The 27,961-nt window shown below is 35.2% G+C and overlaps 1 protein-coding gene across 2 annotated transcripts in view; it reads right to left on the bottom strand.

Moving 5' to 3' along the window:
- The window catches only part of COMMD10 (COMM domain containing 10), a 204,025-nt gene that overhangs the window by 4,571 nt on the left and 171,493 nt on the right, over window positions 1-27,961 (bottom strand). Inside the window, exons 6-8 of one of the 2 annotated variants that reach the window (XR_004031450.1) lie at window positions 7,484-7,543; window positions 6,495-6,604; window positions 736-882 (exon numbers count right to left, since the gene is read on the bottom strand). Coding sequence is in view for 1 of the 2 variants with exons in the window: in XM_003259862.4 (XP_003259910.1) it covers window positions 6,566-6,604; window positions 7,484-7,543 (99 nt within the window). In the remaining variant the exon portion in view is untranslated. Of the gene's footprint in view, window positions 1-735; window positions 883-5,767; window positions 6,605-7,483; window positions 7,544-27,961 lie in introns of those variants that run through there. The other variant, XM_003259862.4, reaches the window with a different exon arrangement.

Here is a 27,961-nt window from a genome sequence, read left to right as displayed (position 1 = left end):
TGCATATGGGGAGATGGGAGCAATGGTTAAAAATCCATAAAATTCTCCAAAATTAAAAATGCCATTAAGCTTTACTATAAAATACCTCGAATTAATGTGTTCCTAAATTTAGCATTAAATGAGGCTGGTCTATTGAGTAGGACTATTTGCATAATGGTGGCAAAAAAAATCAAAGTTTTAGGGAAGCAAAATTGATCAGAAATTTATATTATAATTCCTGAGTAGCTTCTGACTAATGCGTCTGAATAAATCAGAACCATCCCAGTCCTCTTACTCAACAGTAGAAAAAGAATTATGGAAAGACTCTGGGGGAAATTTACAATATACCCTTATGGTTTTTCAAAACTTTTATCTCAAAATAACCACATTGAAGGAGGGAAGTGAATATAGGTTCCCAGTAGCACTGAGAATTTAGCCTGAATTTGCAGGCTGCAAGCACAAAGGTTTTGTTCTGCTTTTTAAAGTTTCCCATTTCCTCTTTAAAATTTATATGCATTTTGCCATAAAATGTTAATCCCCATTTTAAAATATGTTTTTCATTACTGGCCAATTATAATAAAATTATGTTGCCACCATATTAGTTAGGCTACAGGCAAACCTGCTGTGTATAGCCGAAACTAACCCCAAATTTAACAACTCAAACAAGGTATTTTATTTCTGTCAAGGGCATGGAGACAGTTGTGTTCTGTAAGGATATTCAGGGACCCAGGTTCCTTCCATCTTGTTGCTCCCTACCTCTTAAAGCATTAGCATTCTTGTCTGCTCAAAGCTGACTCAGCTCCAAATCTGGGTTTCAATCACAGAAAGGGGAAGACAACTGGAGATGAATGCTCACTTCCATTCACAATTCATTAGCAACACTTAGTTCCATGGCTGCAGTAGCTGCAAAAAAGGATAGAAAATATAATTTCTTCTACCTCTGACAAAAAGTAGAAGTGATGCTATTGAAATATATACAACGTCCATCTTACGACTTTTTGTGTTCCCTACCAACTACTTTATTCCTCTAGGGATGATCCAGTTTAGAAAGCACAGTATAAAGCAGGGTTCTACATCCTTCTTTCCATAAAAGGCCAGGTTTTAGGCTTTGTGGGCCATATGGTCTCTGCTGCAACTACTCAACTCTGTTGTTGTGCAAAAGCAGCTACAGACTACATGTAAACAATTGAGGATGGCTGTTGTTTTAGTTATCTATTGCAGCATAACAGATTACTACAAAGTAAGAGGTTTAAAACAACAGAGTTATCATCTCACAATTACCATGGGTAGAGTTCAAGCACAGTTTAGTTGGGTCCTTTGTTTAAAATCTCACAAGGCTGCAGTAAGAGTCAGTTGGACTGTGTTCTCATCTACAAGCTTAACAGGGAAAAAAACAAAACAAAGCAAAACAAAACAACAACAACAAAAAAACCATTTCCAGGCTAATTCAAGGTTGTTTGCAGAATTTAGTTCCTTGAGGCTGTAAGGCTATGGGCCTCAATTTCTTGCTGGCTGTTCTCCCTCAGCCCCTAGAGGTCACCCTCAGTTCCTTGTCATGTAGCCCTATCCACAGCCTCTCTTATAACATGGTATTCAAAGCAAAGAAGGGAGAAAGTCTCAAGAGTGAGTTTAGTAGCAAGACAGCTGTGTTCCAATAAAACTTTATTTACAAAGACAAGTGGTAGGTCATGTCCATCATTTGCTGATCCTTGGTATAATGAATAAAGTGTACAAGACATTATTTAAGGTAAGAAGAAATCAAAGTTCATTGAGTAGAGAAAAAGTTAGATTTCTCAGAGCCAGAAGGGCCATGTGGGAAGGTGCTCAGAAAAAAATATTTTTTTCATTCTGGTCCCATAATACATGTATTACTTCATTTTTTAATAAAAAATAAAAGCAGAATTAGCATTGTGTTAGAATCTGTGATTATAAAATGGAGTTGTTATTAGAATGCCAAGTAAGTTTAAAGTGAAAGTGCTTCATAGCAAGCTTTCTACAATTTTGACTCTAATTTAAACTTCACCTGGAAAAATTTCAACAAAAAGCCGGCTTATTTTCTTAATGATTATAAAAATGTCAGCTAATGCTTATTATATGATTGAGATTCAAGGATTATGCTAAATGTTTAACATGAATTTCACTTAATCTTCAAAACACTCATGTTAGATTATTATTACAAAGATAAGAAAAGTGAACTTTCACAAATTAACTTGCTTAACGCACACAAAGTAGAAGAACTAGGAAATAACCTTTGCACTGTCCTGAGAAACCAGATCATTAAATTTTACTTAATGTGTAATAGGATCCTTTGAAGGGTTTTAGGCAGGGATATGGTATAATTAATAGGATCAATATCTTTTAAAAATTAGCTCTGTACAACAACTTGACTGGAGGAGGGCTAGAATGGAAGAAAGGTGGTCCAGGGCAAAGTTGATGGCAGCATGGATAGGGTAGTGCCCTGGAGATACATTTGCAATACATTTTGGTGGTAAAAAATGATAAAACTTAGTAAGAAAATGGCTCCCTGTCTACCTAATTGTAGTGCACTCCACTATGCCATTTGTTCACTACACTCTAGCCATACTGACCTTTTGGTTCCTGAAACGAGCTAAGCCTTTCCCATCCTCTGAGATTTTGCATGGGCCATTCTCTCTAGAGTGCCTGTCACTCTATTCTACTATTGGGCCATCTTAACTCATCATATTGGACTCAGCTCAAACCTCACTCCTCAAAGAATCCTTCCTTGATGCCCCAATCTAAGTTTGGTCCCATCATTAATTTTCTCTGAATAGAATCCAATTATATTATGTCCCATATTTGTTCATTTATTCCATATTTGTTTACTTTTGACTAACACGTTACATTTCAAGAGGCCAAGAACTAGGTTTGTCTATCACTGTTAACGTGGTACATAGCATACACAGTTCCTGCCACCATATCACCATACTCAGCAGTGATTACTTGTTGAATAAATAAATGCCTGACTTTGAAGCCCCTACACTTAAATACTGAGTTATTGGCTCTCATATTTGCTGATTTTTTAAGAGATTTCCTTTTCAATCCTTCTATGGTTATCAACATGACATATCTCAATACGTCCCATCACTCTTCCTAAACACTGATCTCAGGTTATAAATAATGTTGAGGGTGAAATGTATAGAAGGAAGAAGGGGCTGCTGAAGATGGCTTGAGGCAAGTGAGTTCTCATTCATTGTTTGTGGGAGTACAAATTAATATAATCCTTTGGAGAAACAATTCTGCAATATATATCAAAGGCCTTGAAATAAATATAAATGTATTTTTGAAAATACACAAGAGGTGTGCATATTTGTATTATAAGATGTCTGGTTTTTTGTGTGTTGAGATGGGGTTTTGCTCTGTTGCCCATGCTAAAGGGCAGTGGCATGATCACAGCTCACTACAGCCTCAACTGCCTGGGCTCAAGCAGTTCTCCCACCTCAGCCTCCCAAGTAGCTGGGACCACAGGTGTGTGCCACCACACCTGGCTAATTTATTATTATTATTACTATTTTTGTAGAGACAGGACTCACTATGTTGACTATGCTGGTCTCAATCTCCTGGGCTCATGCAATCTGCCCACCTCAGCCTCCCAGTGCTAGGATTACAGACATGAGCTACTGCACCCACCAAATGTTTGCAGTATTAGGTAGGTACTTCCAGGAAGTGAGATGGCAAAATGGTGCAACTTTGTTTTAATGGGCAACTATACACATATGTATGAGAAAAGGTCTCATTCTGTCACCTAGGCTGAAGTGCAGTGGGGTGATAGAATGACTCTGCAGCCTCAACCTCCTGGGCTCAGGTGATCCTCCCACCTCAGCCTCCTGAGTAGATGAAACTATAGGCATGCACCACCAAGCCTGGATAATTTTTCTATTTTTTTATAGAAATAAGGCTTTGCCATGTCGCATGGGCTGTTCTCAAACTCCTGGGCTCAGGTGATTCTCCTGCCTCGGCCTCCCAAAGTGTTGGGATTACACGCATGAGCCACCACACCTAGCCTTGTTTTTTATAATGAAAATCCTATTAAAATAAAAATAGAAAATAAATCTTCCTACTTTTGACATAGCAACTCTACTTCTAGAAATCTATACTAATAATATCACGAGAGATGTGGTCTAGGGTCTATGTATAATTATATTTATCATGAGTTCCTTATGTTCAAAAATTAGAACAATCTAAATGTGCCAAAATTTGGGTAATTTAATTATTTTGAGAAATATAAAGTATATAAAGTATAGATCATTCAAATGATGAACTATTTAATATACACTAAAATTATGTTTGGGCAATAAAGATATGAAAAATGCTCATGCTGTAAGGGTACATAAAGCAAAGTATGAAAGAGAATTTATGGCATTACTTCAATTTGTTAGGAAAGAAGAAAAAATGAACAAGAAAGATAAATGGATACAAAAAAACTGCAATAAATCTATCAAACTGTCATTAATGGCCATTTTTGGATGATAGGATTCTGTAAGTTTAGATTAGTTATGATTTTTTGGTATTTCCTAAATAAAAATAATCATGATAATTTATAATTAGGGAAGAATTACAAATATAATTTGTAATAGATATAAAAACTAGTTCCTCTTTCTAACAAGCAATCCTATGTCTATTCAATCCTCATGTCACACACTTGTGAAAGACATACAGTAACTTTATTTACCAAGATTGCAGTTCCAAGCCCCATTAATCTCCTCATTTATCTTATTTTTATAAAAAAGTAACATGCATTTAATACTCTTTGGAAATGCCACATTCTTTGACTTGCGCATCATAACAACAGTAATGTCTTAAGAAAGAAAGTTATCTTCAACTAAATATTTCAGAAATAATTATCTTTTTAGTTGGCATTAGATCTTCTACTTGCCCTTTCTTTAGTGTCTCTGAGTCAGACTTTGTTGAACTAGACCAATGGAAAGAATACTATTTGCCATATTTTTGCATAGGTTTAAAGATATTCTTAAGATAATATAAAGCTAATTCTTTTAGGCAGCATGTAACGAACTACTTTCAGAAAACTTCATTTCTAACCATCATATTTAACTTGGATACCTACATTGAGAATTCAGTTTGGCCACTAAACCAATGAAAACTTCTATTTATCTATACGGCTGCTGTCAGGAAGGCCTATCAAATTTAACTTGGGATGATGCATATTTATATGTATATGAGAAAAAGTCTCAAAGCATGTTTACCAAAATGTTTATAGTTCCTCTAGGACTTCAGGTATTTACCTTTGAGAACTGGCAAAACAGAGCATAAAAAAGTAGGAGAGATCCTACAAGCCACATTATATTGCAAACATGCCTTCCAGATATTCTACCAATGAAAGTTTGAGTTTAAAAACTTTTAAAATCAATCAACTATGGAAAACTGTAATAGTTGTATTCTGAAATAATCCAAACTCTCAATTCTTCTAAGCAACAGCTTGCAAACAGATATACAAACAAATGTGGGTATAAATTCCACATACTAAATATTTGAGAGATACTTAACAGTTGTATTTCCCAGATGCTTCAAATAAGAAATGTGCTTCAATTTCGATGGCTTTGCTTATTTAAATACAGGGCATTTCCGAAATCAAATTTCTTCATGTGAACAAAATCATGTTTGAATCTTTTTGGAAACAATACAGAAATTTCATTCACAAAAAAATTCAAGTTTTTTTTAAACAAATATATGTAAATGTATTCATTTACATACATTCATGGCATAAAATATACTATAAATATATAAAATAAAAAATGTACACTTCAACCAATCCTAAGACACAAAATTTTTATTGACAGAAATCAACATATTTATAGAAAGAGAATATAAAAGGTATCTGATTTGAATAATGGTGCGCATTTAGCACTCATTACGATTATTTTATTCAAGACCTGATTCTGTCTCCCAGACTATAAAGTGAATCATTATTAATTTGCAGTATGAAGAAAAACACACAAAAACCTGGACTATTATTAAATCATTAAACTCAGAGAGAAACTGAAGTTGACAGAGAAGCTCAGACTGGAATTAACTGCTACCATACTACTCACTATTTTATATTTCTTTCCTATATTATTTCCAAAGCAAAATATACTCATCATATTCAAATAAAAATGCCATAGTGTATTTGATTGTATATGGCTATTTTCTTAATTTTATTCATGTAATTACCAAAGCTCTGTATTCTTCCAAGGTACACATCTTAGCTTGTATCCATGGACCCTCCTTGATACATCATGGTATCATCAAGCAAGTAAAAACTAAGCAGCACAGGCAAGAAAGCAACACTATGACAGTAAAAACAATATGGTATTCACTTTTGTTTCCTTTAAAGAGAAAGTGTTCTTAATAATTACTGTTGGCTCACAGAACTAAAGAAAGTATATTAGAACTTCAGTACTCTTAACAATGATCTCTCTTGATCATTATTTGTCTAAGAAGTGATAAGCCATACAATTTACAGACAGCAAGCCACTGAATCCTTTAGAAAACACAACCTGGCAATGGATCTTCAATGCAAAATAATGAGGTGGCAGGAGGGTGATGAAAAAAACAGTCTTCGAAAACATCATGTAAGGGAATCCAGCTGTGCTTGTATAGTCTCTAGCTATTCACAAAGACAAAAAAAAGAAAAAAAAGACGTTAGTGAAGGGAACGAAACTCATATCAAGTGTTATTCAGACACATGCAAATAGAAGGGAAAAAATGGCATTGGTCACTATGAATATTAAATCCATTCACATAGCAATAAAATTACCACATAGAATATTTTTCTTTTTAGGTGAAGATATTAGAATTTGTGCTTGAAAATTTAAGTTTTCAAATTTTCAAAGAAAGAAGATTTTTTAATACTGTTGTTTTAAGTGTCTTCAGCTGTTTCATTTTAAATTATCACTACATAATTTTTTTTTAATGAGACATGGGGTTTTAGTGGAGGCTTACATACAAGGGAGTGGGTACAATGGTGATGGGCTGAACAGGATAACCACATGCATGGTCCAGTGGCAGTGGACTGGACAGAAGAATTACCTACTTGATAATATTTTAAAGTTGGGGGGTGGAGGGAGTATATTTTCCTGGATTACAAAATCAGTCTTCAGAAAGAAACATGAAATACACTCATAGATAAATCTCTAAAGGCATGTTTCCCTTTACCCTTGGGCCCAGAAATTAAAGTATTTCACATTATATATATTTAAAGTGTCAGTGTGGCTAGGAATCACAAAGTTCATTACTTAATGTTTTATATTAAAGCAACAATCCTATTGCTTTAATTAAAACTATTTTCCTTTTCTTCCTGATTTAGTTTTTCAGATTCTCTTCATTTCTGCTATACTTCCTCCTGTGAAACATAAGGTCTTTTATAAAGGAAGTTTAAACAACTTAGTTCCATAATAGGACATTTAAAAATAAGAATTCATAAAATGAAAACAAAATATTATGAAAAAAATCCTATATATTAGAAAATTATTTAAAAAATATAGACCTTGTTATAGAAATCAAACAACTCCTTGTGACTGAATTCCACAAGAACTTTCTCCAGGCTCTGTAAGGAAGAAAAAAAAAACAAAAAGAATGTAGTTGCACACAATTTACATCACATGTTTTCTCTCCAGCTAACCTTCGAATATGACATAAGATTGTCCTCTGAGTGGTTTTAAAAAATGCGACCTGCTCTACTCAACCCCATGATTCCTAGAACTCAAAAATGCACTTAATAACACTCTAGCAAAAGGCTTCAATTCTACAGAGACATCTGTCCTTTAAGTTGACTCTACGAAGGTTAATAAAACATATGCCAGTAAGAGAACAACTTCATTACCTAATTTTTTTCAAGAGAGATAATACATGAGATTATATTTCATCTTTCTCAGCAGTCTGTTTGAAATCTAGTAAATACCATTACACAAAGACACTGGAGGCAGGATATCTGATTGAACTCATCCAGCCATTAATGTCTCACATCAGCACAGCTACTGCCTCCAAGCACTAATCTAGCAGTTGTGATCTCAACATGCTGAGTGTTACCTTCTTTAATGTACAGACTCAGCAAAAGTTCACAATTAACACAACAGTTTCAAAACCAGGACTTAAACACTCTCTTTCCTTTTACTTCACATGCATTAGAGAATCCTTTATGGGTGCCACAGATGCTAAGTAATATTGTATATACATGTATGATGCTGTAGTAAAGTATGATATTAAACTAAACCCAACTCAACTCAATCCAACCTACTTTTGGTTGATTCTGTACACTGAGGAAACAATTCAAACAATTTGCTTAAGACTGCTCAAATGTGTTTATTTTACTCAAGGTCCTTCTGAAGAAGTGAAAGTTAATGAGGAGACAATGCCAAGAATATGCTAACTGCTCTGACGACACTGCTGTAATCAAATGACATAAAATGGGCATCATGAACTAAAGAAGTAGAAAACTGATGCAAAATTGAGCCACATAATTAATTGTTTATGGTCATTTCCAACATGCTATTTATTCTAGTTCCCAGTTTCTATGTTCACTTTTACCTGTTTTAATGATTTCCATTTCTATTTACAAAGCTGACATTTCAAACCAAATTATTTCCAACTAATTCCAGAAGAGTCAATGGGGCTATGTTCAGAAAATGCATCTCACTCTTCATGAAGCTAAGTGTACAGGATCAAATTTCCATACTTCTTCATTTTCTCTCATACATCTATCTAAGTACTTAAGCTTTAAAATGAATAAAGAAGTACATCTGCTTTAAAGCTTCTTCCTTTAAAAATGATATAAAATCATGAAGTTTTTATACTATATTAGAAAAATTTATTGGCTGTCACATATCATTAAAGCTCCAAAGATTTAATCAGCATCATCTATACATACTATATGTCCTCCTAGCAGTTAAGGAAGGATGATAAGCCTAGGTTTACCCTAAAGTTCTGAGAAAAGCAAGACAAGTTCATTACTCTCACCTCCATCCAAAAAGATAGGAGAGAATGAAGGCTGAATCAGTGTGTAAACAACTGATCTGATGTACCCCTAAAGGTAGCAGTCAAGCCAGGTTCTTGTTTTCTATATTTTGCTTTGTTTGTTTTAAGATGGTGTTTCCTAAAATGTTACACTGAGGAAAAAGAAGAAATGTAACTTCGAAAACATACTTCTTAAAAGAACAATAGCTATAGTAGTACACTAGGAAGCTAGAGGCCCTCTTTCCACCACTAAGATACCAAGTTAACAATATATGGATCAGAATACGCTTGTGAGAACTTGACAGACCAGTTGAGATGATACAGCACCCACGCCATTATAAAACCAAGAAGGAATTCCAATGAAAGTGATAGGAAATTAATTTCACAGTGTTCAGTGTATCCATGCATGCCCCTCTCCCATGTGGAATAGTGGAACAACCAAGAACCCACCACCCCCCATGCCAGAGCTCCTCCCTCAGGACAGAAACAAAAGAATGAACCATACATCCAACATTCTGGCTTTCTGGGGGATTCCCAAGAACTGGTTTCTGTATCACTTAAAGAAGGGCACTCACAGGCCCAGCACCAGCGTTTGGAAGGCACTGAAAACAGAGGTGAGAGGCATACTAGAGCTGCAGTTCCACCAGCAGGTGCCAGAGGGAGCAAGATACCAGAAAACATTTGAGAGGCCTTAGAACTCCGAGCTGGGGTATTAGTGAAGGTCTTCCCCTGCACAAAGCCAGTATGCAAAGACTAGGGGAGGTAGTTGTCTTTCAAAATGCCCAGCAAAAATCACAAAGCATAAAAAGCAATAGGGAAATATGGCCTAATCAAAGGAACAAAATAAAACTCCTGAAACTTACCCTGAAGAAACAAAGGTCTATCAGCTACCTGACTGGGAATTTAAAATAACTATTATAGGGATGTTTAATGAGCTAAAAGAGGGCTGGGAGCAGTAGCTCACATCTGTAATCCCAGTACTTTGGGAGGCTGAGGTGGGTAAATCACCTGAGGTCAGAAGTTCGAGACCAGCCTGGCCAACATGGTGAAACCCCATCTCTACTAAAAATATAAAAATTAGCCAGGCATGGTGGCATGCACCTTTAATCCCAGCTACTCAGGAGGCTGAGGCAGGAGAATTACTTGAACCAGGAGGCAGATGTTGCAGTGAGCCAAGATTGCACCACTGCACTCCAGCCTGGGTGGTAAAGTGAGACTGTCTCAAAAAAAAAAGAGAGAGACACAGACAATTGAAAACAATCAGGAAAATGATACATGAACAAAATGAGAACATCAAGAAAAACACAGCAACTATAAAAAAGAACCAAACAGAAATCCTGGAACTGAAAAATACAGTAACGGAACGGAAAAACTTATTAGAGGTATTCAACAACAGTTTTAGGCAGAATGAAGAATCAGTGAACTTGCAGACAAGTTATCTGAAATCACTGAGCAGAGGAGAAAAAAGAAAGAAGAAATGTGAAGAGATGCTAAGGGATTTAGGACAATATCAAGCAGGTCCATATATGCATGATGGGTATTCTAGAATGCAAAGAAAGACAGAAAAAAATAACACAGCTTATCTGAAGAAAAAACGGCTGAAAACTTCCCCAATCTGTGGACAGAAATGTACATACAGATCAAGAAATTCAAAGAACTCCAACTAGGAAAATCCAAAGATAACCATACTAAGAAATATTATAGTCAAATTGTGTAAAGTCAAAGACAGAAACTTAAGAGCGGCAAGAGAAAAGTAATTTATCACATATGAGGGAGCTTCCATAATATTATCAGCAAATTTCTCAGCAGAAACTTTGAAGGCCAGAAAGGAGTAGGATGATACATTCAAAGTGCTGAAAGGAAACAAAAACAAAAAAACTATTAATCAGGAATACTGTATCTGGCAAAACAGTTCTTCAAAAGTGAAGAAGAAATTAATATTTTCCCAGATAAAGAAAAGCCATGGGAGTTCATTACCTAGAGCTAATCTATACAAAATGCTAAAGGAAGTTCTTTAAGTTGCAATGAAAGGACAGCAGGCAAAAACACAAAGCTGTATAAAAATATAAGGTTCTCTAATAAAGGTAAATACATGGAAAAATATAGTAATAGGTACTACCATAAATTTAGTATGTGAAATTTAAATGAAAAACCCCCAAAACAAAACAAAACCCATAAATCTATGTTAATGCATATGTAATATATAGAATTTGTAATTTGTAACATCAGCAACAAATGGAGAAGTGGAGCAGTAAATGAGAAAGTTTTTATATGTGATTAGAGTTAGATTGTTACCAGTTTGAAATAGAATGCTATAACTTTGAGATGTTTTATGGATTTACAACGGTAACCACAAAGAAAATATCTGTAGAATACACACAAAAGGAAGTGAGAAGGGAATGAAAGCATACCACTAGAAAAAAAATCAATGAAACACAAAGAAAGGCAATGAGAGGGGAAAGGAACAAGACATAGACAGCAACTAACAAAATGGCAATAAGTCCTTGCCTATCAGTAATTACCTTAAATGTAAACAGATTAAACTCCCCAATCAAAAGACACAAGCTGGTTAACTGGATAAAATAACAGAATCCAACTATACCCTGTCTATAAGAGACATACTTTAGATTTAACAATACACATAGGCTGAAAGTGAAAGGATGGAAAAAGATATTCCATGTAAATGGTAACAAAAGAGAGCAGAAGTGGCTACACTAAAGTCAGACAAAATATACTTTAAATAAAAAACCATTACAAGACACAAAGAAAGACATTATATAATGATAAAAGGGTCAATTTACCAGGAAAATAAAACAATTATAAACATTTATGCACCAAACTTCATAGCTTTGGTGCATACATAGAGTAAGTTCTCAATGTTGTCACGGGTTTTTGAAAACTGCAGCTTTAAGTAAAAGGACAAACAACAAAACCATTTTTTCCCTCAGCATTATGATAAAAGGACACTGAACAAAATGACATTATTTAAAAGCCTGCTGTACACTGTTTTGCTTAAAGATGCAGTTTCCAAGAACCTATCACAATGTTATATGAGGACTTACTCTATTTATATGAATCTAAATATATGGAACAAACTTTGGCAGGATTGAAGAAATTTGACAACAACACAATAATAGTAGGAGACTTCAATATTCCACTTTCAACAATGAACAGAATTATACAGAAAATCAACAAGGAAACAAGATTTGAATAACCCTATAGACCAGTTAGACCTAACAGATATATACAGAACATTTCAATCAAAAATAGCAGAATATATTGTTGAGTACCCATGGAACACTCTCTGGGATAAGACCATGCATTGAACCACAAAACAAATCTTAAATTCCAGAAGACTGAAATCATACAAAGTATCTTTTCTGATTACAATGGAATAAAATTAGAAACCAGTAGCACAAGGAAAACTGGGAAATCTACAAATATGTGGAAATTAAACACATTCTCATACAGTCAATGGGCCAAATAAGTAATAAGGAGAACTAGAACTGGGAAATATCTTAAGACAAAAGAAAGTGAAAACACAACATGCCAAAATTTTGGGATGGAGTGAAACTCGTGTTAAAGGGTTAAGTTTATAGCTGCTAAGTGTATAATGTAAAATACATACATATCTCAAGTTAAGAACCTAACTTTAGATCCAAGGAACTAGGAAAAAAAAAAAAACCTAAGGTCAAAGTAAGCAGGAAGAAGAAAATAATATAGATTACAACAGAGATAAATGACATAGAAAATCAAAAAACAATACAAAAATTCAAAGACATTAATAGTTTTTTAAAAAGATCAACAAAATTGACAAATCCTTAGCTAGACTAATGAAGAAAAAAAGAGGGAAGACCCAAATAACTAACATTAAAGAGAGGACATTATAACAGATGCCATAGAAATAAAAGTGTTATAAAAGAATACTATGAACAACTGTTTGCTAACAAGTTGAATAACCTAAGACAAGATGGATAAATTCCTAGAAACAACCAAGACTAAATGATGAATAAATAGAAAATATGAACAGATGAATAATGAAAAAGGAGATTGAATCAGTAGTTAAAAACCCCTCAACAAAGAAATGCCCAGGACCAGATGGTTTCACTGGAGAATTCTACAAAACATTTAAAGAATTAACATCCACTGTCCTGAAACTCTTCCAAAAACTTGAAAAAGAGGAGATACGTCTAAGCTTATTCTAATGAGGCCAGTATTATCCTGGTTCCAAAGTCAGACAAAGACACTACAAGACAACTACAGAACAATATCCATAAGTATTGATGCAAAAATGCTCAACAAAACACTAGCAAACTAAAGTCAAGAGTACATTAAAAGGTTTATATACCATGGTATAATAAATATCATTACACAAGTAGTATTTATTTCTACAATGCAAGCATGGTTCAGCATATGAAAATTGATTAGTGTATTACACTGCATTAACAGAATAAAGGTGGAAAGACACATAATCATCTGAATTGATACAGAAAAGCATCTGACTTATGTCTATCATAATCACTGCCATTTCTCTTTCAATCCATAATGACTTAGAGAAGACCATGGGGAATACAGCAGTGGTAAGTGTTTCATGTCTATATGTAGACAGCATATACTCCACAGTCTTCCAAGGGGTGGCCCAGGGCAGTTGTTTTGTGGGGAAATAAGAAGGGAGCTTAGATGTGAAGGATAAAAAGGAAAGGGTGGCAGCCCAAGGGCCAACTCCCCACATTATCATGTTCTGACATGGAATCCCAAGGAGTCCAAAAATTTTAAATTTAAATCTGTCTTTCCAAGATATCATGAAGATATCTTAGCAAGTAAGGAGTATAGAGCACATTTAAGTAAAGAGTTCGGTAGCTTTTTAAATGACTTTTACATTTACATGTATGATATGGGTCTCCATTTTTACTCTTGCTTCAGGTCTTACAAATATTAGGGGTGGGTCTGATCAAAAGCTACCCAGGAGCCACTGCATTTTTAGGAGGAAAACACATTCAGTTTTCCTTAGGACTATAACTAGGAAGTCACAAGTTTGCTTATAAAACCAGAATCAACTAACTTCACTTTTTACCTGTCATAAAATGTATGGAAGGTTTTATCCATCAATTAAGTGTATTTTCAAACAATTTATCTTCAGTTTGAACACAAATCAGTGGCAGCCCCCACCCAACAAAGATATATGAAATGCATTAAGTTCAATGAAAGTTCAATTACTAGTATTAAAGGGTGCTTCTCTTTGGATTGTCTAGGCTCTACATATTTCATCCTTAATTTTATACACTTCTGGCCTTTGAGTCAACTCATAGTTCATTAGTATCTTTGTTAAGGGAGGAAGAAGAGAAAATAAAATGAAATTCAGACCTATCATCTTAGTCATCAGCAGCAACTCTAACAAACAGACTTCATGGTGGAAAATGGAGAAACTCCTGGTTAAAGTAGTTTTATAGGCTGAATCTGACAATGTATATAATTATCCCTGTGCTTCCTGCCTATCACTGTCATTAGATAATGGAACTTGACTATTTGGCCCTATTTTTTTCCTCAGAGTCAGAAAGATAGTCTGGATAATAAAATGTAGCATATTATGTCATACTGAATAAGAAGAAAAATACCCTAATGGCATAAACTACAGCTGTGAGTTATGAAAATGCATCCACGTCTTGTCATCCATAAACCAAATCTATCTTGAATTAAACCAAAGAAAGTATAACTATCTAAATACATATACACACACATACATACACACACACATACACCCCTTTAGATGATACTGTGCCTAGTTTTTAAAAATAGCTGTCTTTAGCATAAGAGTTAATGACATTACATATCCATTCTTCCAGAAACCAGACACAAGGATATTTTCATATAATGCAAAATTGGATTTTAGGTTAAAAGATTTTAAACAAATTAAATTTGCTGACTTTTTTTTTTTTTTTTTTTTGAGATGGGGTCTTGCTCTGTTGCTCAGGCTGGAGTCCAATGGTATAATCACAGCTCACTGCAGTCTCGAACTAACTCCTGGGTGTAAACGAACCTCCTGCCTCAGCCTGTGAGTAGCTGGGATTAGAAGTGCAATACCACACCCGGTAAGTTATTTTTATTGTTTGTAGAGGCAAGGTCTCACTATATTGCCCAAGCTGGTTTCAAACCCCTGAGCTCAAGTGATCCTCCCACCTTAGCCTCCCAAAGTGTTGGGATTACAGGCATGAGCCACTGCACCTGGCCTTTGCTGATAATTGTAACAGGAAGACTTTCAAAGGAATATAATAACTGGATATGTAATACAAATTATTTCTGGAAGAACTTTTTATTGGTTGTTTAACAGCAATATCAATGGATACTGCCATTATGCAGTAAGACTAATATGAAACATTTATCAGATTTGGTTAAAAAGTTGTTATTTTGAGGCCCGGCGCAGTGGTTTACGCCTGTAATACCAGCACTTTGGGAGGCCAAGACGGGAGGATCACCTGAGGTCAGGAGTTCGAGACCAGCCTGGACAACATGGTGAAACCCTGTCTCTACTAAAAATAAAAAATTAGCCGGGTGTGGTGGTGGGTGCCTGTAATCCCAGCTACTCGGGAGGATGAGGCAGGAGAATTGCTTGAACCCGGGAGGTGGAGGTTGCAGTGAGCCAAGACTGTGCCTCTGCACTCCAGCCTGGGTGAGAGAGGAAGACTCTGTCTTAAAAAATAAAAAAAAAAAAAAGTTATTTTGTGATAGCTAGATAGGCCAAGATATTGATATACATACAGACCCTTCCATACAAATGAACAAGTTTTAAAACATAAAGATGAAGTCAGTAAATAAGGTACAGTTTTTGTTTTATTTCTGTCATTGTTTTTGTTGTAGGTAGAATGGTTGTTTTTGTAGGAGAGGTGATGGATTTGTACTGAGTCATCTGCAGTATTGCATGATTCCTCTTGAGATAAAAGTATTTATATGTAAGATGTTTTGGAGGCCACTGCAAATGATACCTGCTCAAGGGAGAATAAAGCAGGATAACATTTTTCTTAGTCTTTCATTCTTGGTTCTACAGAATCTTCTCTAATCTAACTTGCTTAGTTCCCACAAAACCCACCAGAAGTCTCTGCTCCTATGTGTACATATTTATTCCTCGTCTATCAACTATGAGTTTAGGCTCTGCTATGGTATGAATTGTGTGTCCTCAAAATTTTTAAGTTGAAGTCCTAACTCCTAGTACCACAGGAGGTGACTTTACTTGGAGATAGAGCTTGGAGGTAATTAAGGTAAAATGTAGTCATGACGGTGGCCCCTAATCCAAATGAATGGTTTGCTTATTAAGAGACAAGGATACAGAAACACACAAAGGGAAGAACATGCAAAGACACCAAAGAAAGACAACCATTTACAAGCCAAGGAGAGAGGCTTTAGAAGAAACCAAATTGATTTTAGACTTCTAGCCGACAGAATTGTGATAAAATAATTTTCCGTTGTTTAAGCTACCTCGTTTGTGTTACTTTGTTATGGTCGCCCTAGGAAGCTAAAATAAAACCAATCACCTCTACTGGGATAGATAAAAGAGATCTTTATTATAAGAGCAATGTAAAAGCATTATAGAGTTTTAGACATGAGTGATATAATTATGTTTACATATTTAAGAACTTACTTTGGCTTTTATTTGGAAATGAATTAGAACTGGCCGAACTGTATGTGGAGAAACCACTTTGGAGGCTACTATATTAGCCCAGGCAAGACACAGTGGCTTGATCAAATGTGATGGCAGCAATGACAGAGAAAAGTGAAAAATTTTGAGGTAATGTTTAGAGGTAGATGAGACAGCACTTGATGACAGATTTGAATTGGGATGAAGGGTAGTCAAAAAAATAAAAGGAGTCAAAAATGACTCTCAGGTTTCTGGCAGAAGCTGGAAGGATGGAACTGAGATTAGAAACTCTTAGAGCTGCAGATCTGAAGAAGGGCAGAATCCAAAGTACAGTTTCAGACACAATTAGCTTGATATACCTGCAAGATTTCCTTGAAAATATATGTCTGGAGAGCCAAAAAAGAGATTCAAGTAAGGGATACACATTTGGGAGTCACTGATATATTGATGATATTTAAAACCACGAAAGTATATGAAAATTGCCCAGGAAAAGAATATATTTTCCAGATCATATGGGACCAAAAAAAAAAAAAAAATAGTAGTATGAAAACAGAGGTAGCCTGAGGCTGAGCCATAAGGAAATTCCAATATCCAGGGTATGTAGGTGTTCAACAAATGTTGAATATCATCAGCTTCATTAACAGTATTTTGAAATGTACAGTGGACAAGCATTACATGAATCAAAATAAATCAGTAAATGAGTATACAGGCAATACAACTGGATGGCTTACTTTTAAATCTTCCATTTTCCTGTAAAACCCATTGAAGTCACTAATATTGCTAACTAAATATAGAGAAACTGGAAGACTTACTCTCTCTCTTCTGCTTCTACATATAAGATTACAACTAAGAACTTAATAAATCCATTACTTATATTGTCTATGCTGATCTCATGCATTAGTACCAAACTTGGACTTTCTGCACCTAATCTAAAAACAATGCAAAGTGAAATGGAAGTGAAAATGAAAGTGCAAAGATTAATATTCTGTCAATTTCTTAAAAGAGAAGAAAGATGTGTTTGTTCACCCATTTCTTTTTATTTTTAATTTGTAATCCTATCTATGAGTACCTAGATAATGTTGCACATACCCATTAGCAAAATTCCCATGGAAATAGAATTCAGTAAGGTCTTCAGAAAGGTCTGACTTGATGAAAGCTGACACTAAAAATACCCTCTGTTTTCCCATTAGTTAGGAATTAGGAACACATATACATTTTTCAAGACAGAAATGCATTAACCTCTTCACAAATTACCCAAGCAGAAATATCCTCTAAATAATACAGATATAAACTAGATAAGAATTAAACCAAATTTACATTGCTTAGCTTTAAACCTTAAATTGGATATCAGAATTAGAAATGATACAATTACCTTTTCACCTAGAAAATCAAGATATAGAATATTTCAGTAAAAGAAATAGTACTAAACTCTTGTCCAAGTTGAATGTAAAAATACTTTCGTAGGTACTTAAAGACGAAGTTTTCTTTTTAGTTATAGAAATAAAAGGCACAGATAAAATGTAAGTAATATTTCAAGTCTTACTCAATGAGTTTATAAAACAAAACTCATTAGGCACCATTTATTAAGTATGTCTACAGATATATTCTCTATAACTATATAATTATAGATGACTGTAAACATATTCCAATATCTCTATTATTATTTGTTGACAATCTTTACTAAGCATCATTGTTCAAAAACCTAGAGATATAATTTCAGCTCCACCATAGGCTAAATAAACCATGAAACTCTACTTATATTTACAACTGTGAGTCATTTCTGTCATCCACTATATTCAGTCATTCAGTAAACATTTAAAGAGTAACATGTGCTGTCCGAGAAAAGTGCTCATGATACAAAGATGAATGTGCCATGGCAAGGAATAGACTCTTAACCAAAGAAAGATCCTTTTCTAGTTTGCAGGTTGCCCTTTATAACTAAGCTCCCAAATATGGGAAGAACTGTACATGGGGCAATGAGGGAGAACAGGATTCTCTTCCCATCTCTCCAATCCATGAAATCAATCTTGGCAACCAAAGGGGCAATAATTGATGTCACAACCAGCTCTGGCTCAAAGGGCACCAGCCTGAGAAGGTACAAGCAAAGCATCCTAGGCAGAGTGAATGAACAAATTTCCACTTTTCTGTGAGGCAGCCTGACTACCCAAGATTCTTTCCAATTCTATGATTCGAGAATGTTGAAAAGTACACCTATGTACGCAAGTTAAACTGTTGAATGGAAGTAGGTAGAACCACAAAATGTCAGTAAGAAAACACTTAAGCAGTATCCTTGCCCAATCCTCTTATTTAATAGATGAGGAAAATGGTGCCCATAAAGGTGAAATAACTCATAAAATACATAAAAGTGAAACATGTCATTGTTCTTTCCATTGCATTACTGTGGTAACTTGAGATTGTTATAGCACTTTCACCTGCATATCAAGATAATACATAGAACCTATGTCCTAATCAGTTTGCACAATTACTTCCATTCAGTAACTCATTCTACACAGAAATATTTAAAAGCTTTGCTGAGGGTAAGTATTTTGATAAATATAGCTGATGGGGTGTCACACTGTCTTAATAATAAGAGGTAATGCAAGGTTAAAGTCTTCAATTTCTCAAAAATGGTCTGAAAAAATATAATCAAATCTCTTTGTATCGGTTACACCAAATAGACCAAAAAAATTTTCACAGCCACTGTATTTTACAAACATCAATGCAATACCATTGCCAAGTTTAAAAAGTTAGGTTTCGTTAAGGTTAAAATTCTAATATCAAACAAATAAAAAAAGTTAGTCCAGTGAATATACTACATAATTATTATTTTCACCTGAATTTCAGCTGATCTCTGTTGCTACCTCAAGCCCTGTGATTCCAAAGACTTCATTAAAATATCATGCAGTCCAGCAGTTTCCAAAACCTCACAGGAATGTCCCCATTCTTTAAGAAGGGCACTGGGCAAACGGAAACTCCTGAGCTTACATCAAAGTTTGATAAAAGTTACAAAAGGACAACTGCAACAAATACATGGAATACACCACAAAAGGCATTTTCCCAGTTTTAAATCAATCAAATAACTTTTAATTTTTGAAAAGTACAGTTTAACAAAATGATTACCTATTTAAGAATGTAAGCAGCAAAAATTCTAAACTTGTTAGCATAGCGTTCGAGACCTCCAAACTCTGGCCCATGATTCCTACCGACTCATCTCTCAATATCCTCTTAATGCACTGCATGTCCAGGCAGTATGGAAGTACCAGTAGGGTTTTACATACTTCTCTCTGGGTCTTTTTTCATATTGTCTCTTGTGTTCTCCCAACAGTGCTTCCAATTGCATGCATGCACATCCTGGTGCACACATGCATACACCAGTGATTTCATTTAGCTAGATCTTTTAGTATAGTTCACTTGACATCACGTCATTTTTCCCCTGAAGGAAAAAAATATTGGATCAGAAAAAGCGGATTTTGTCTAAATGATTTCAGTATTTTCTAAATATATTGCAGTATTTGACCCCAATGATAGTAGACTTTCAGGTCTTATAAGTCTTGTTTACTCAAAAAATATATGGGCTAAATAGTACAGTAATTAAACTCTAAGTATTTATTCTGTAGTTAGCTTAAAAAGGTAGCACCTCACACTTGAAGGTCCCCACCTCAAGCTGGTTAAGGCAAATATTTCTGTGTTTTATACATGTTTAGCTAAAAAATACAACAGTTTTAGTTGTCAACATAACAAACTATCTTTGACCAGAAACCTTTATTCACTATAAAAATTGTATAAGAGTGTGCATGAAATATTTTCATGAAATGTTTAATTAGATATATTCATTTTGGTTATTAGGTCACTTGACTTGTTGTCTATATATTATATTTTGAAACTGGCTAAAATACTACTTTGCTCCAGTGTAAAGCAATATGCTTGGCAGTCATATCATCACCATATTTTCCTTCCTCTTAAAAATATAATGTGCTATGCATGAGCAGATCACAAACTTGGAGCCAATCAAAACACACCTTGTATAGTATTCCTTAACCATAATTTATTATGTGTGTGCTGATATGCCATTATGATTTTCAGCTTTGGCATTGCAATATTTAGCTATGGTTGCTGAATATAATCAGCAAGATAAGAGGTTTTGAATATGATTATTTGAAGCTTTTTAAACAGTGAGAAACTAGGTTGAAAACAGCATTGACAGCTAAAAACAATGCAGCTTTTTCTGTACTAAATACTATAGGTAATGATATATTTTTCTAAGTATTTATAATTTATTCTAAGGATAAGTACATATCTGATTACTGAAACATCATTTGTAATAGGTACATTATTTAACTTTTCAAGACATGTGTTAATATCTTGGCTGAGGGATTCTGGGTAAATTATAAATAATAAATTGAAATTCTATTGTTTCTAGTGTGCAGTTTTAAAGATTATGATCTCAACATTCAAATTTAGGTTTCTCTTTTCTTTATAAAATGACTGCATTAGATTCATAGACAGAAATTTAAATGATGCATGTGTACTTTCAAGAGCTACTATGTATTTGGCATCCTAAATTAAATAACCTAATGTAATTCACAGAGTAAGAAAAAGGTAATTGAAAACATGTGCAGGATTAATTTTTCTCTATCTTGTGCTGTCACATAAGTCTTCAAGGAAAAGAGAACCAATGTGCGCACCTAAATGAGTATTAATTTGACAATTTAGTTAAATTTACACTTCTTATCAGTGAATGGAAGCTCTGTTTCAACAAATTAAAAAGGGCAAGTTCAGCATTTACTTCAAGTTATGAAGAGGACTGAGTTTATCATACAACAGGCAACTGAAAATCCATTGTAAACTGTAGCATAATAATAGGAAACATCCTATTTTACCTCCAACACTTGTGGAACCAAATTCCTAAAGACAGGCAGGTACAATAACTAATTTGATAGGATATGTGGTTAATTTAAGGCAGTAACTATCCAGAAGAAAATTTAAACCTCTAATGATGCTCTTCCAAATACATATGACTGATAAAAACTGGAGTTCATTTTTCCATGCACATTAGTTCTCTGCTAACCTAATTACCTGATTATGATTCACAAAATCTTCTTGGAATCAAGTGAACAAATGATGCATATTCTAAAAAGTACATGGTTTAAATGAGTTGATATATTTCTATAATCCTTAGTATATCTGGAGCTAATAAATAAGGTTTTCATTTTATGTTTGAAATATGTCTATTGTGTACTACTGTGAATTCAATGCAGCAACAGCTGATAGTTCAGTTTATACAATGATACCTGAATAAAGGATGGAACATGGGTTTTATTTGTAACTTAGTGAAAATAACAACACTGGAGAATTTAACTTATATTTTTTGGTAACAGCTTTATGGAAATATTCATGTCCCACACAGTTCACCTACTTAAAGTGTGTAATCCAATGGTTTTTAGAATGTTCATACAGTTGTGCAACTATCACCACAATTAATTTTAGAACATTTTCCTCATCCCAAAAAGATACCCTATGCCCTTTAGTTATTATCCACCAACTCTCCTGTCTTACCCCCTGCTCCCCCTCTCCAGGTCCTAGGCAACCAGTAATCTACTTTGTTTTACCAGATTTGCTTACTCTGGAAACCCTATCAATTTTAAATGGGATCATATATGTGGTCTTTTGTGACCAGTTTCATTCATTTAGTATAGTATTTTCGAGATGTATCCATGTTGTAGCATGTATCAGTATAAATTCTGTTTAGCAAGTTTTTATCTTAATTTAAATAACTGAATTAAGGTTAGATTTTAAAATTTAGAATTAAAAAAATCATGTATGACACAAAAACATGCTTACACATAATATATGATAATGCTACTAACACACTTTGATTTTCCTTTCACAATTAAGAAGGCGGGGCATGGTGGCTCAGCCTGTAATCTCAGCACTGTGGGAGGCTAAGGTGGGTGGATCACCTGAAGTCAGGAGTTTGAGACCAACCTGGCAAAATGGTAAAACCCTGTCTCTACTAAAAATACAAAAATTAGCCAGGTGTAATCCCAACTACTTGGGAGGCTGGGGCAGGAGAATTTTGCTTGAACCCGGGAGGTGGAAGTTGCAGTAAGTTGAGATAGTGCCATTGCACTACAGCCTGGGTGACAAAAGCAAAAGTCAATCTCAAAAAAGAAAAAAGAAAAAAGAAGATATTTCTGAATCATGCTTCACATGCTTATATATATTTTATTTGAAATTAATTTTTATTTTTCTAACAATGTCTTACTCATAGTTTAAGATTCTTCTGAAGTGTTACCTCCTCTGCAAAACCTCGCCCGATTTCCTCTCCCCCTCCTATCCACCTGCTGCTTGCTTTGGTGCTGTACAGCACAGTAAGAATACCTGTGTTAGTACTTATGATCATTTTACAATGAAGGCTTCCAAAACATAGTGTGTTCCTTAAGGTCAAAGGTAGTACTATAAATATATATATATATATTTTTTTCAGTTTATTTCTTTACTTTCCCTCTAAAAGGAGCCAGGATTAAATAAGAATAGGGGACACATATTAGTTATAAGCACAGTGATTACTTGTATGCTCATTAACATATGGCAGAGCAAATCTGGCCATTAGCAGTTTATGCCTTATAATTTAGGATTTGATGTTCTACATAAAACAAAACAACTTTGTGAAGTATGACATCTTTATTTCATTAATTTATTCAACTTTCTAATTATATACTTACTTGGACTGCAAATTAAGCCATCAGATATGTTCTAGTGCTTTGATTTATACAGAACATGGTGTATTTTACGGATATTGAGACTAATTTCACTTGTTTTCAACATAGATTTATGAGCAACACGCTAGAGTGTTGGGGTTACAGCAATGATGAAGACAATGCATACAATCTTTGCTTTCCCTGAGCTTATGAGTCCAATAGAGACAAATAAACTGAGGTTACAAAATAATATACTTTGCCATAACAGGCAAAGTATAGGGCACAGAGAACAAACACTACACCTACATTCTGGAGTCAATAAAGGATTCCTAGTAGAACTGATATCTAATCTGATACCTGAAAGATAAATTATTGGGAATAAAGCAGGGTGGGGGATATTCCTACCAGCAAAAGAGAACATGAAAGGGAAAAGCAGACCAGTCTACTAGTAATTTAAATTTGTGATGATGGTGGCTTGAACTAGCATAGAAGCAACAGAATATAACAAATATATAGATTTAAGAGCTATTTTGGAGGTACATCCACAAATCTCTGATTCTTTCAAAGAAAAAAATGGGTGAGATGAAGAGTTAGAAATCAAAGATGAAGCACAAGTATCTGCCTTGGGCAACTGAAATGGTAGGGCCATTCACTGAGATAGAATGGGGGTTGAAGGAAGCAATCTTGGGGATGAGACAGAGGTTGGGAATTTTGAGTTCAGTTTAAGACATGTACTTCAAAGTATCTTTGGATAAGCATGTAGAAAATACCAGTAGGCCATTAGATATACAAACTCAGTATGTAAATTAGGAATCTGGGCTACAGATTAATACTTAAGAGTGTTCAGGAGGGAGAAAAACAGTCAGAAATTAGAGCTATAGTAACACAAAGTACTGCCTAAGGCAAATGTGTCAAGAACATCAATAATAAATCCTTAAGGCACACCAATAATTAAGAGACTGCCTTGAGAGGTGGGTTAAAAACTAGAGGTAGGTCAGGGACACTAAAGAAAGAAAAAAATTTTAAGGACAGACTGATTAGAATGTCAAATGCTCCCAAGAATCCAAATAAGACAAGGACTGGTAAGTTTTCATTTTAATTCAATGATGAGAACGTTACTGATATTGGCAAAAGAATTTTGGTGTAGTGATGGGGAAAAGCCAAGCCCAGCTGAATAGAGGAATGAGTATACAGTAAGGAAATCAAGCAAATGTAGCTCAGGGACTGATAGTCTGCAGGCCAAGTATGACCTGCTTTCAGCTTTTGGGAAAAATCTGACCTTTCAGTTTTTGTAAATAAAGGTTTATTGGAACACAGCTACACTCATTCTTTTATATACTGTCTAAGACTACTTTTGTGTTGTAACAGCAGAGCTGTATAGTCTGCAAATTTAAAGTATTTACTATTTGGTGCTTTACAGAAGAAAGTTTGCCAACCTCTATTGTAGACAAATGTCTCAAATTATTAGTTCTATTTACCAAAAGTGACCTAATAAGCATCCATATTTCTAATGTTTATCATGAGACTTGCCAGTCAGAAAGACCTGTTGTTGATAGAAAAGTGGAACTAAGTAAAAATCTGCTGTACTGAATACAGCGTAACTACTCATCTCAAGGCTGAAATTTCAGACCCTCTTCACTATCATCTAATATATTGCTGTTTTATAGGAAAGGTTGGTGACAGCTGCAGAGGCTGTTAGATCATATCTTTGGGTAAATAAAATACATCACTTAGCTCATATTTACATACATTTTATGACATTAGTAATGACTGATATCATCTGAAGTTCTCTAAGAGAAAATAAATCCAATTTTAAGATTGATACTTTAAAAAAAGTAAATTGTACCCTCAACTTTTCTCTCTTTTCTATAGTTTATTAATAATAAATGCCTTTTTTGAACGATGACTTTAATTCCAAGTATTTTATTTTAATGAATCATTTATTCATATGAAGTCAATAAAAAATTTGAGCGTCAGTTTTAAAACTCCAGTTCATCTACAAACAGAAGTCAAAGGCTTAGATCAGAAACATTTCAACTGGACTGTTCAGCTTTTGCTTGCTATTGGTCTTTGCCTGGAATGACTCATAGCATAACGAAGCTTCACAATTTGGTTTAATGTTTTGTATCTGTTAATGATTAGACAGGCTACATGCCTCTGTAGTCTAGTCATTAATATTAATGAGTTTTGTGACCTAGGCCAAGTTAATAAAACAAACTTTTAAATATCCTGTTTAAAAGTTCTCAATAAATAATTTTGAACTTGAAATTGTTTTATAGAATTCTTTTATAGGGCTGGAAAATATACAAAGGTTTCAAAGACATCTTCTATCTTGGATGAGGAAAAATGACAGAATGGTGAGAGCCTCTATCAAACATCACTTTTTGATTACAGGTCACATATGGCTGGTTCAAAATCTTAGATTTAATGGAATAGGGAATTAAGATAGATTACAAGGAGGGTTCTTCAAAAAGCTCATAGAAAACACATATTATGAAAAAACTACGCATGCATTTCAAAATTCTTTTGCACCAAAATATACTAACTTTTCACAGTATGTCTGAACAGGATCTAGTTTGAGGCACTAAGGATAGGACATCCATTTAAAAATAGCCCCTATCAGAGCAAAATGAATTCTTCTAAAAGTGAAGCAAGAACAAACATCACATTTATGATGAATCGTGGGTGAAATGTGGTGAAATCATTGATGTTTTATAAAGACTTGATGGAGACAACGCCCAAAAGAAATCGGCAGTTTCCAAATGGATAACTTGTTTTAAGAAGGGATGAGACAATGTTGAAGATGAAGCCCACAATGACAGACCATCCACAACCATTTGAGAGGAAAAAAATAATCTTGTTCCTGCCCTAAGAGAACCGAAATTAAGAGCAGAAACCAGTGCCAACACCACAGACATCTCAATTGGTTCAGCTTACACAATTGTGATTGAAAAATAAGTTCAGCAAACTGTCCACTAGATGGATGCCAAAACTCTTACAACACCCAGATCAACTGCAGACAAGAACAGATCTTTCAATGAAAATTTAAATGAGTAGGATAATGACTCTGAAGCATTTCTTCCAAGAATGGTAACAGGATATGTAATATGGCATTACCGGTATGATCCTGAAGACAAAGCACAGTCAGAACAATGGCTACCAAGAGATGAAAGTGGTCCAGTCACAAGCAAAGGTTATGGCAACAGTGTCCTGGGATGTTCAAGTCACTTTGCCTACTGACTTTCTGGGAGGCCAAAGAATGATAACATCTGCTTATTATGAAAGCGTTTTGAGAGCATTAGCCAAAACTTTGGCAGAAAAACACCTAAGAAAGCTTCACTAGAGTCCTCCTCCACTACAACACAGTTCCTGCTCATTCCTCTAATCACACAGAGCAATTTTACAAGAGTTTCAGTAGGAAGTCATTAAGCATCCACCTTACAGACCTGATTTGCCTCCTCTGACTTTTTATTTCCTGATCTTAAAAATATCCATAAAGAACACCCATTTTTCTTCAGTTAGTAATGTACAAAAAGACTGCACTGACATGGCTAAATTCCTCAATTCCAAAAGAACTGAGGGATGGACTAAATGGCTGGTATTATCGCTTACAAAAGTGTCTTGACCTTAATGGTGCCTATGTTGAGAAATAAAATTTGTATCTTTTATTTTTATATTTTAATTCAATTTTTCCTTGACCTTTTTGAAGTACCCTCATATTTCATAGATGACTGAATACAACATGGGAACAGGTTAAATCTGTGTAATCCCAAAGTGGTTATAAGTAATTTTTACTTTCTTTTTATTTTATTTTATTATTAATTTTTTTTTGCACACAAAACAATAAACATTTTCTAAAAGTACATACAAACAAAAAGATGTATATCAAACATATTAGGAAGGTTGCACATGGGAAGACGGGGAATAGAAATGGGGAGTGGGAATTAAAGAAAATAAATGAGAGAGGGACTTTGTATGGATCAATGATAATAACTCAATCCTTTATTTGACAAAGAAGAAGGAGAAGGAAGAGGAAGAAAAAGAAAGTGGGATAAAGGATCAGAAAGGGAGGAAAATAGAAAAAATTAGAGTATGACTCCAGGGTAGACCTGTTTTGTTGTCACTTGGTTGGTTAGTTGGTTTGTCTGTTGTATTTTTCGTATGTTTCACCATGTTGGCCAGGCTGGTCTCGAACTCCTAGCCTCAAGTGATCAACCCGCCTCCGCCTCCCAGAGTACTGGGACTACAGACGTGAGCCACCACGTCCAGCCCCCACATTGCTTCTGGCCTCTGTGGTAGACCTCCCAGACCCGGCGGCCGGGCAGAGGCGCTCCCCACATTCGAGACGGGGCAGCCAGGTAGAGGTGCTCCTCACTTCCCAGAAGGGGCGGCCACGCAGAGGCGCTCCTCACTTCCCAGACGGGGCGGCCGGCGAGGCGCTCCTCACTTCCCAGACGGGGCGGCCGGGCGGAGGCGCTCCTCACTTCCCAGACGGGGCGGCCGGGCGGAGGCGCTCCTCACTTCCCAGACGGGGCGGCCACGCAGAGGTGCTCCTCACTTCCCAGACGGGGCGGCCGGGCAGAGGCGCTCCTCACTTCTTCCAGATGGGCGGCCGGGCAGAGGCTCCTCACTTCCCAGATGGGCGGCCGGGCACAGGGGCTCCTCACTTCCCGGACGGGGC

Source organism: Nomascus leucogenys, chromosome 2 (genome assembly GCF_006542625.1).
Source record: "Nomascus leucogenys isolate Asia chromosome 2, Asia_NLE_v1, whole genome shotgun sequence".
NCBI classification, from domain to species: Eukaryota; Metazoa; Chordata; class Mammalia; order Primates; family Hylobatidae; genus Nomascus; species Nomascus leucogenys.
Note: the sequence above shows the minus strand (reverse complement) of the source record. Positions and strands in the feature narration are given on the sequence as shown.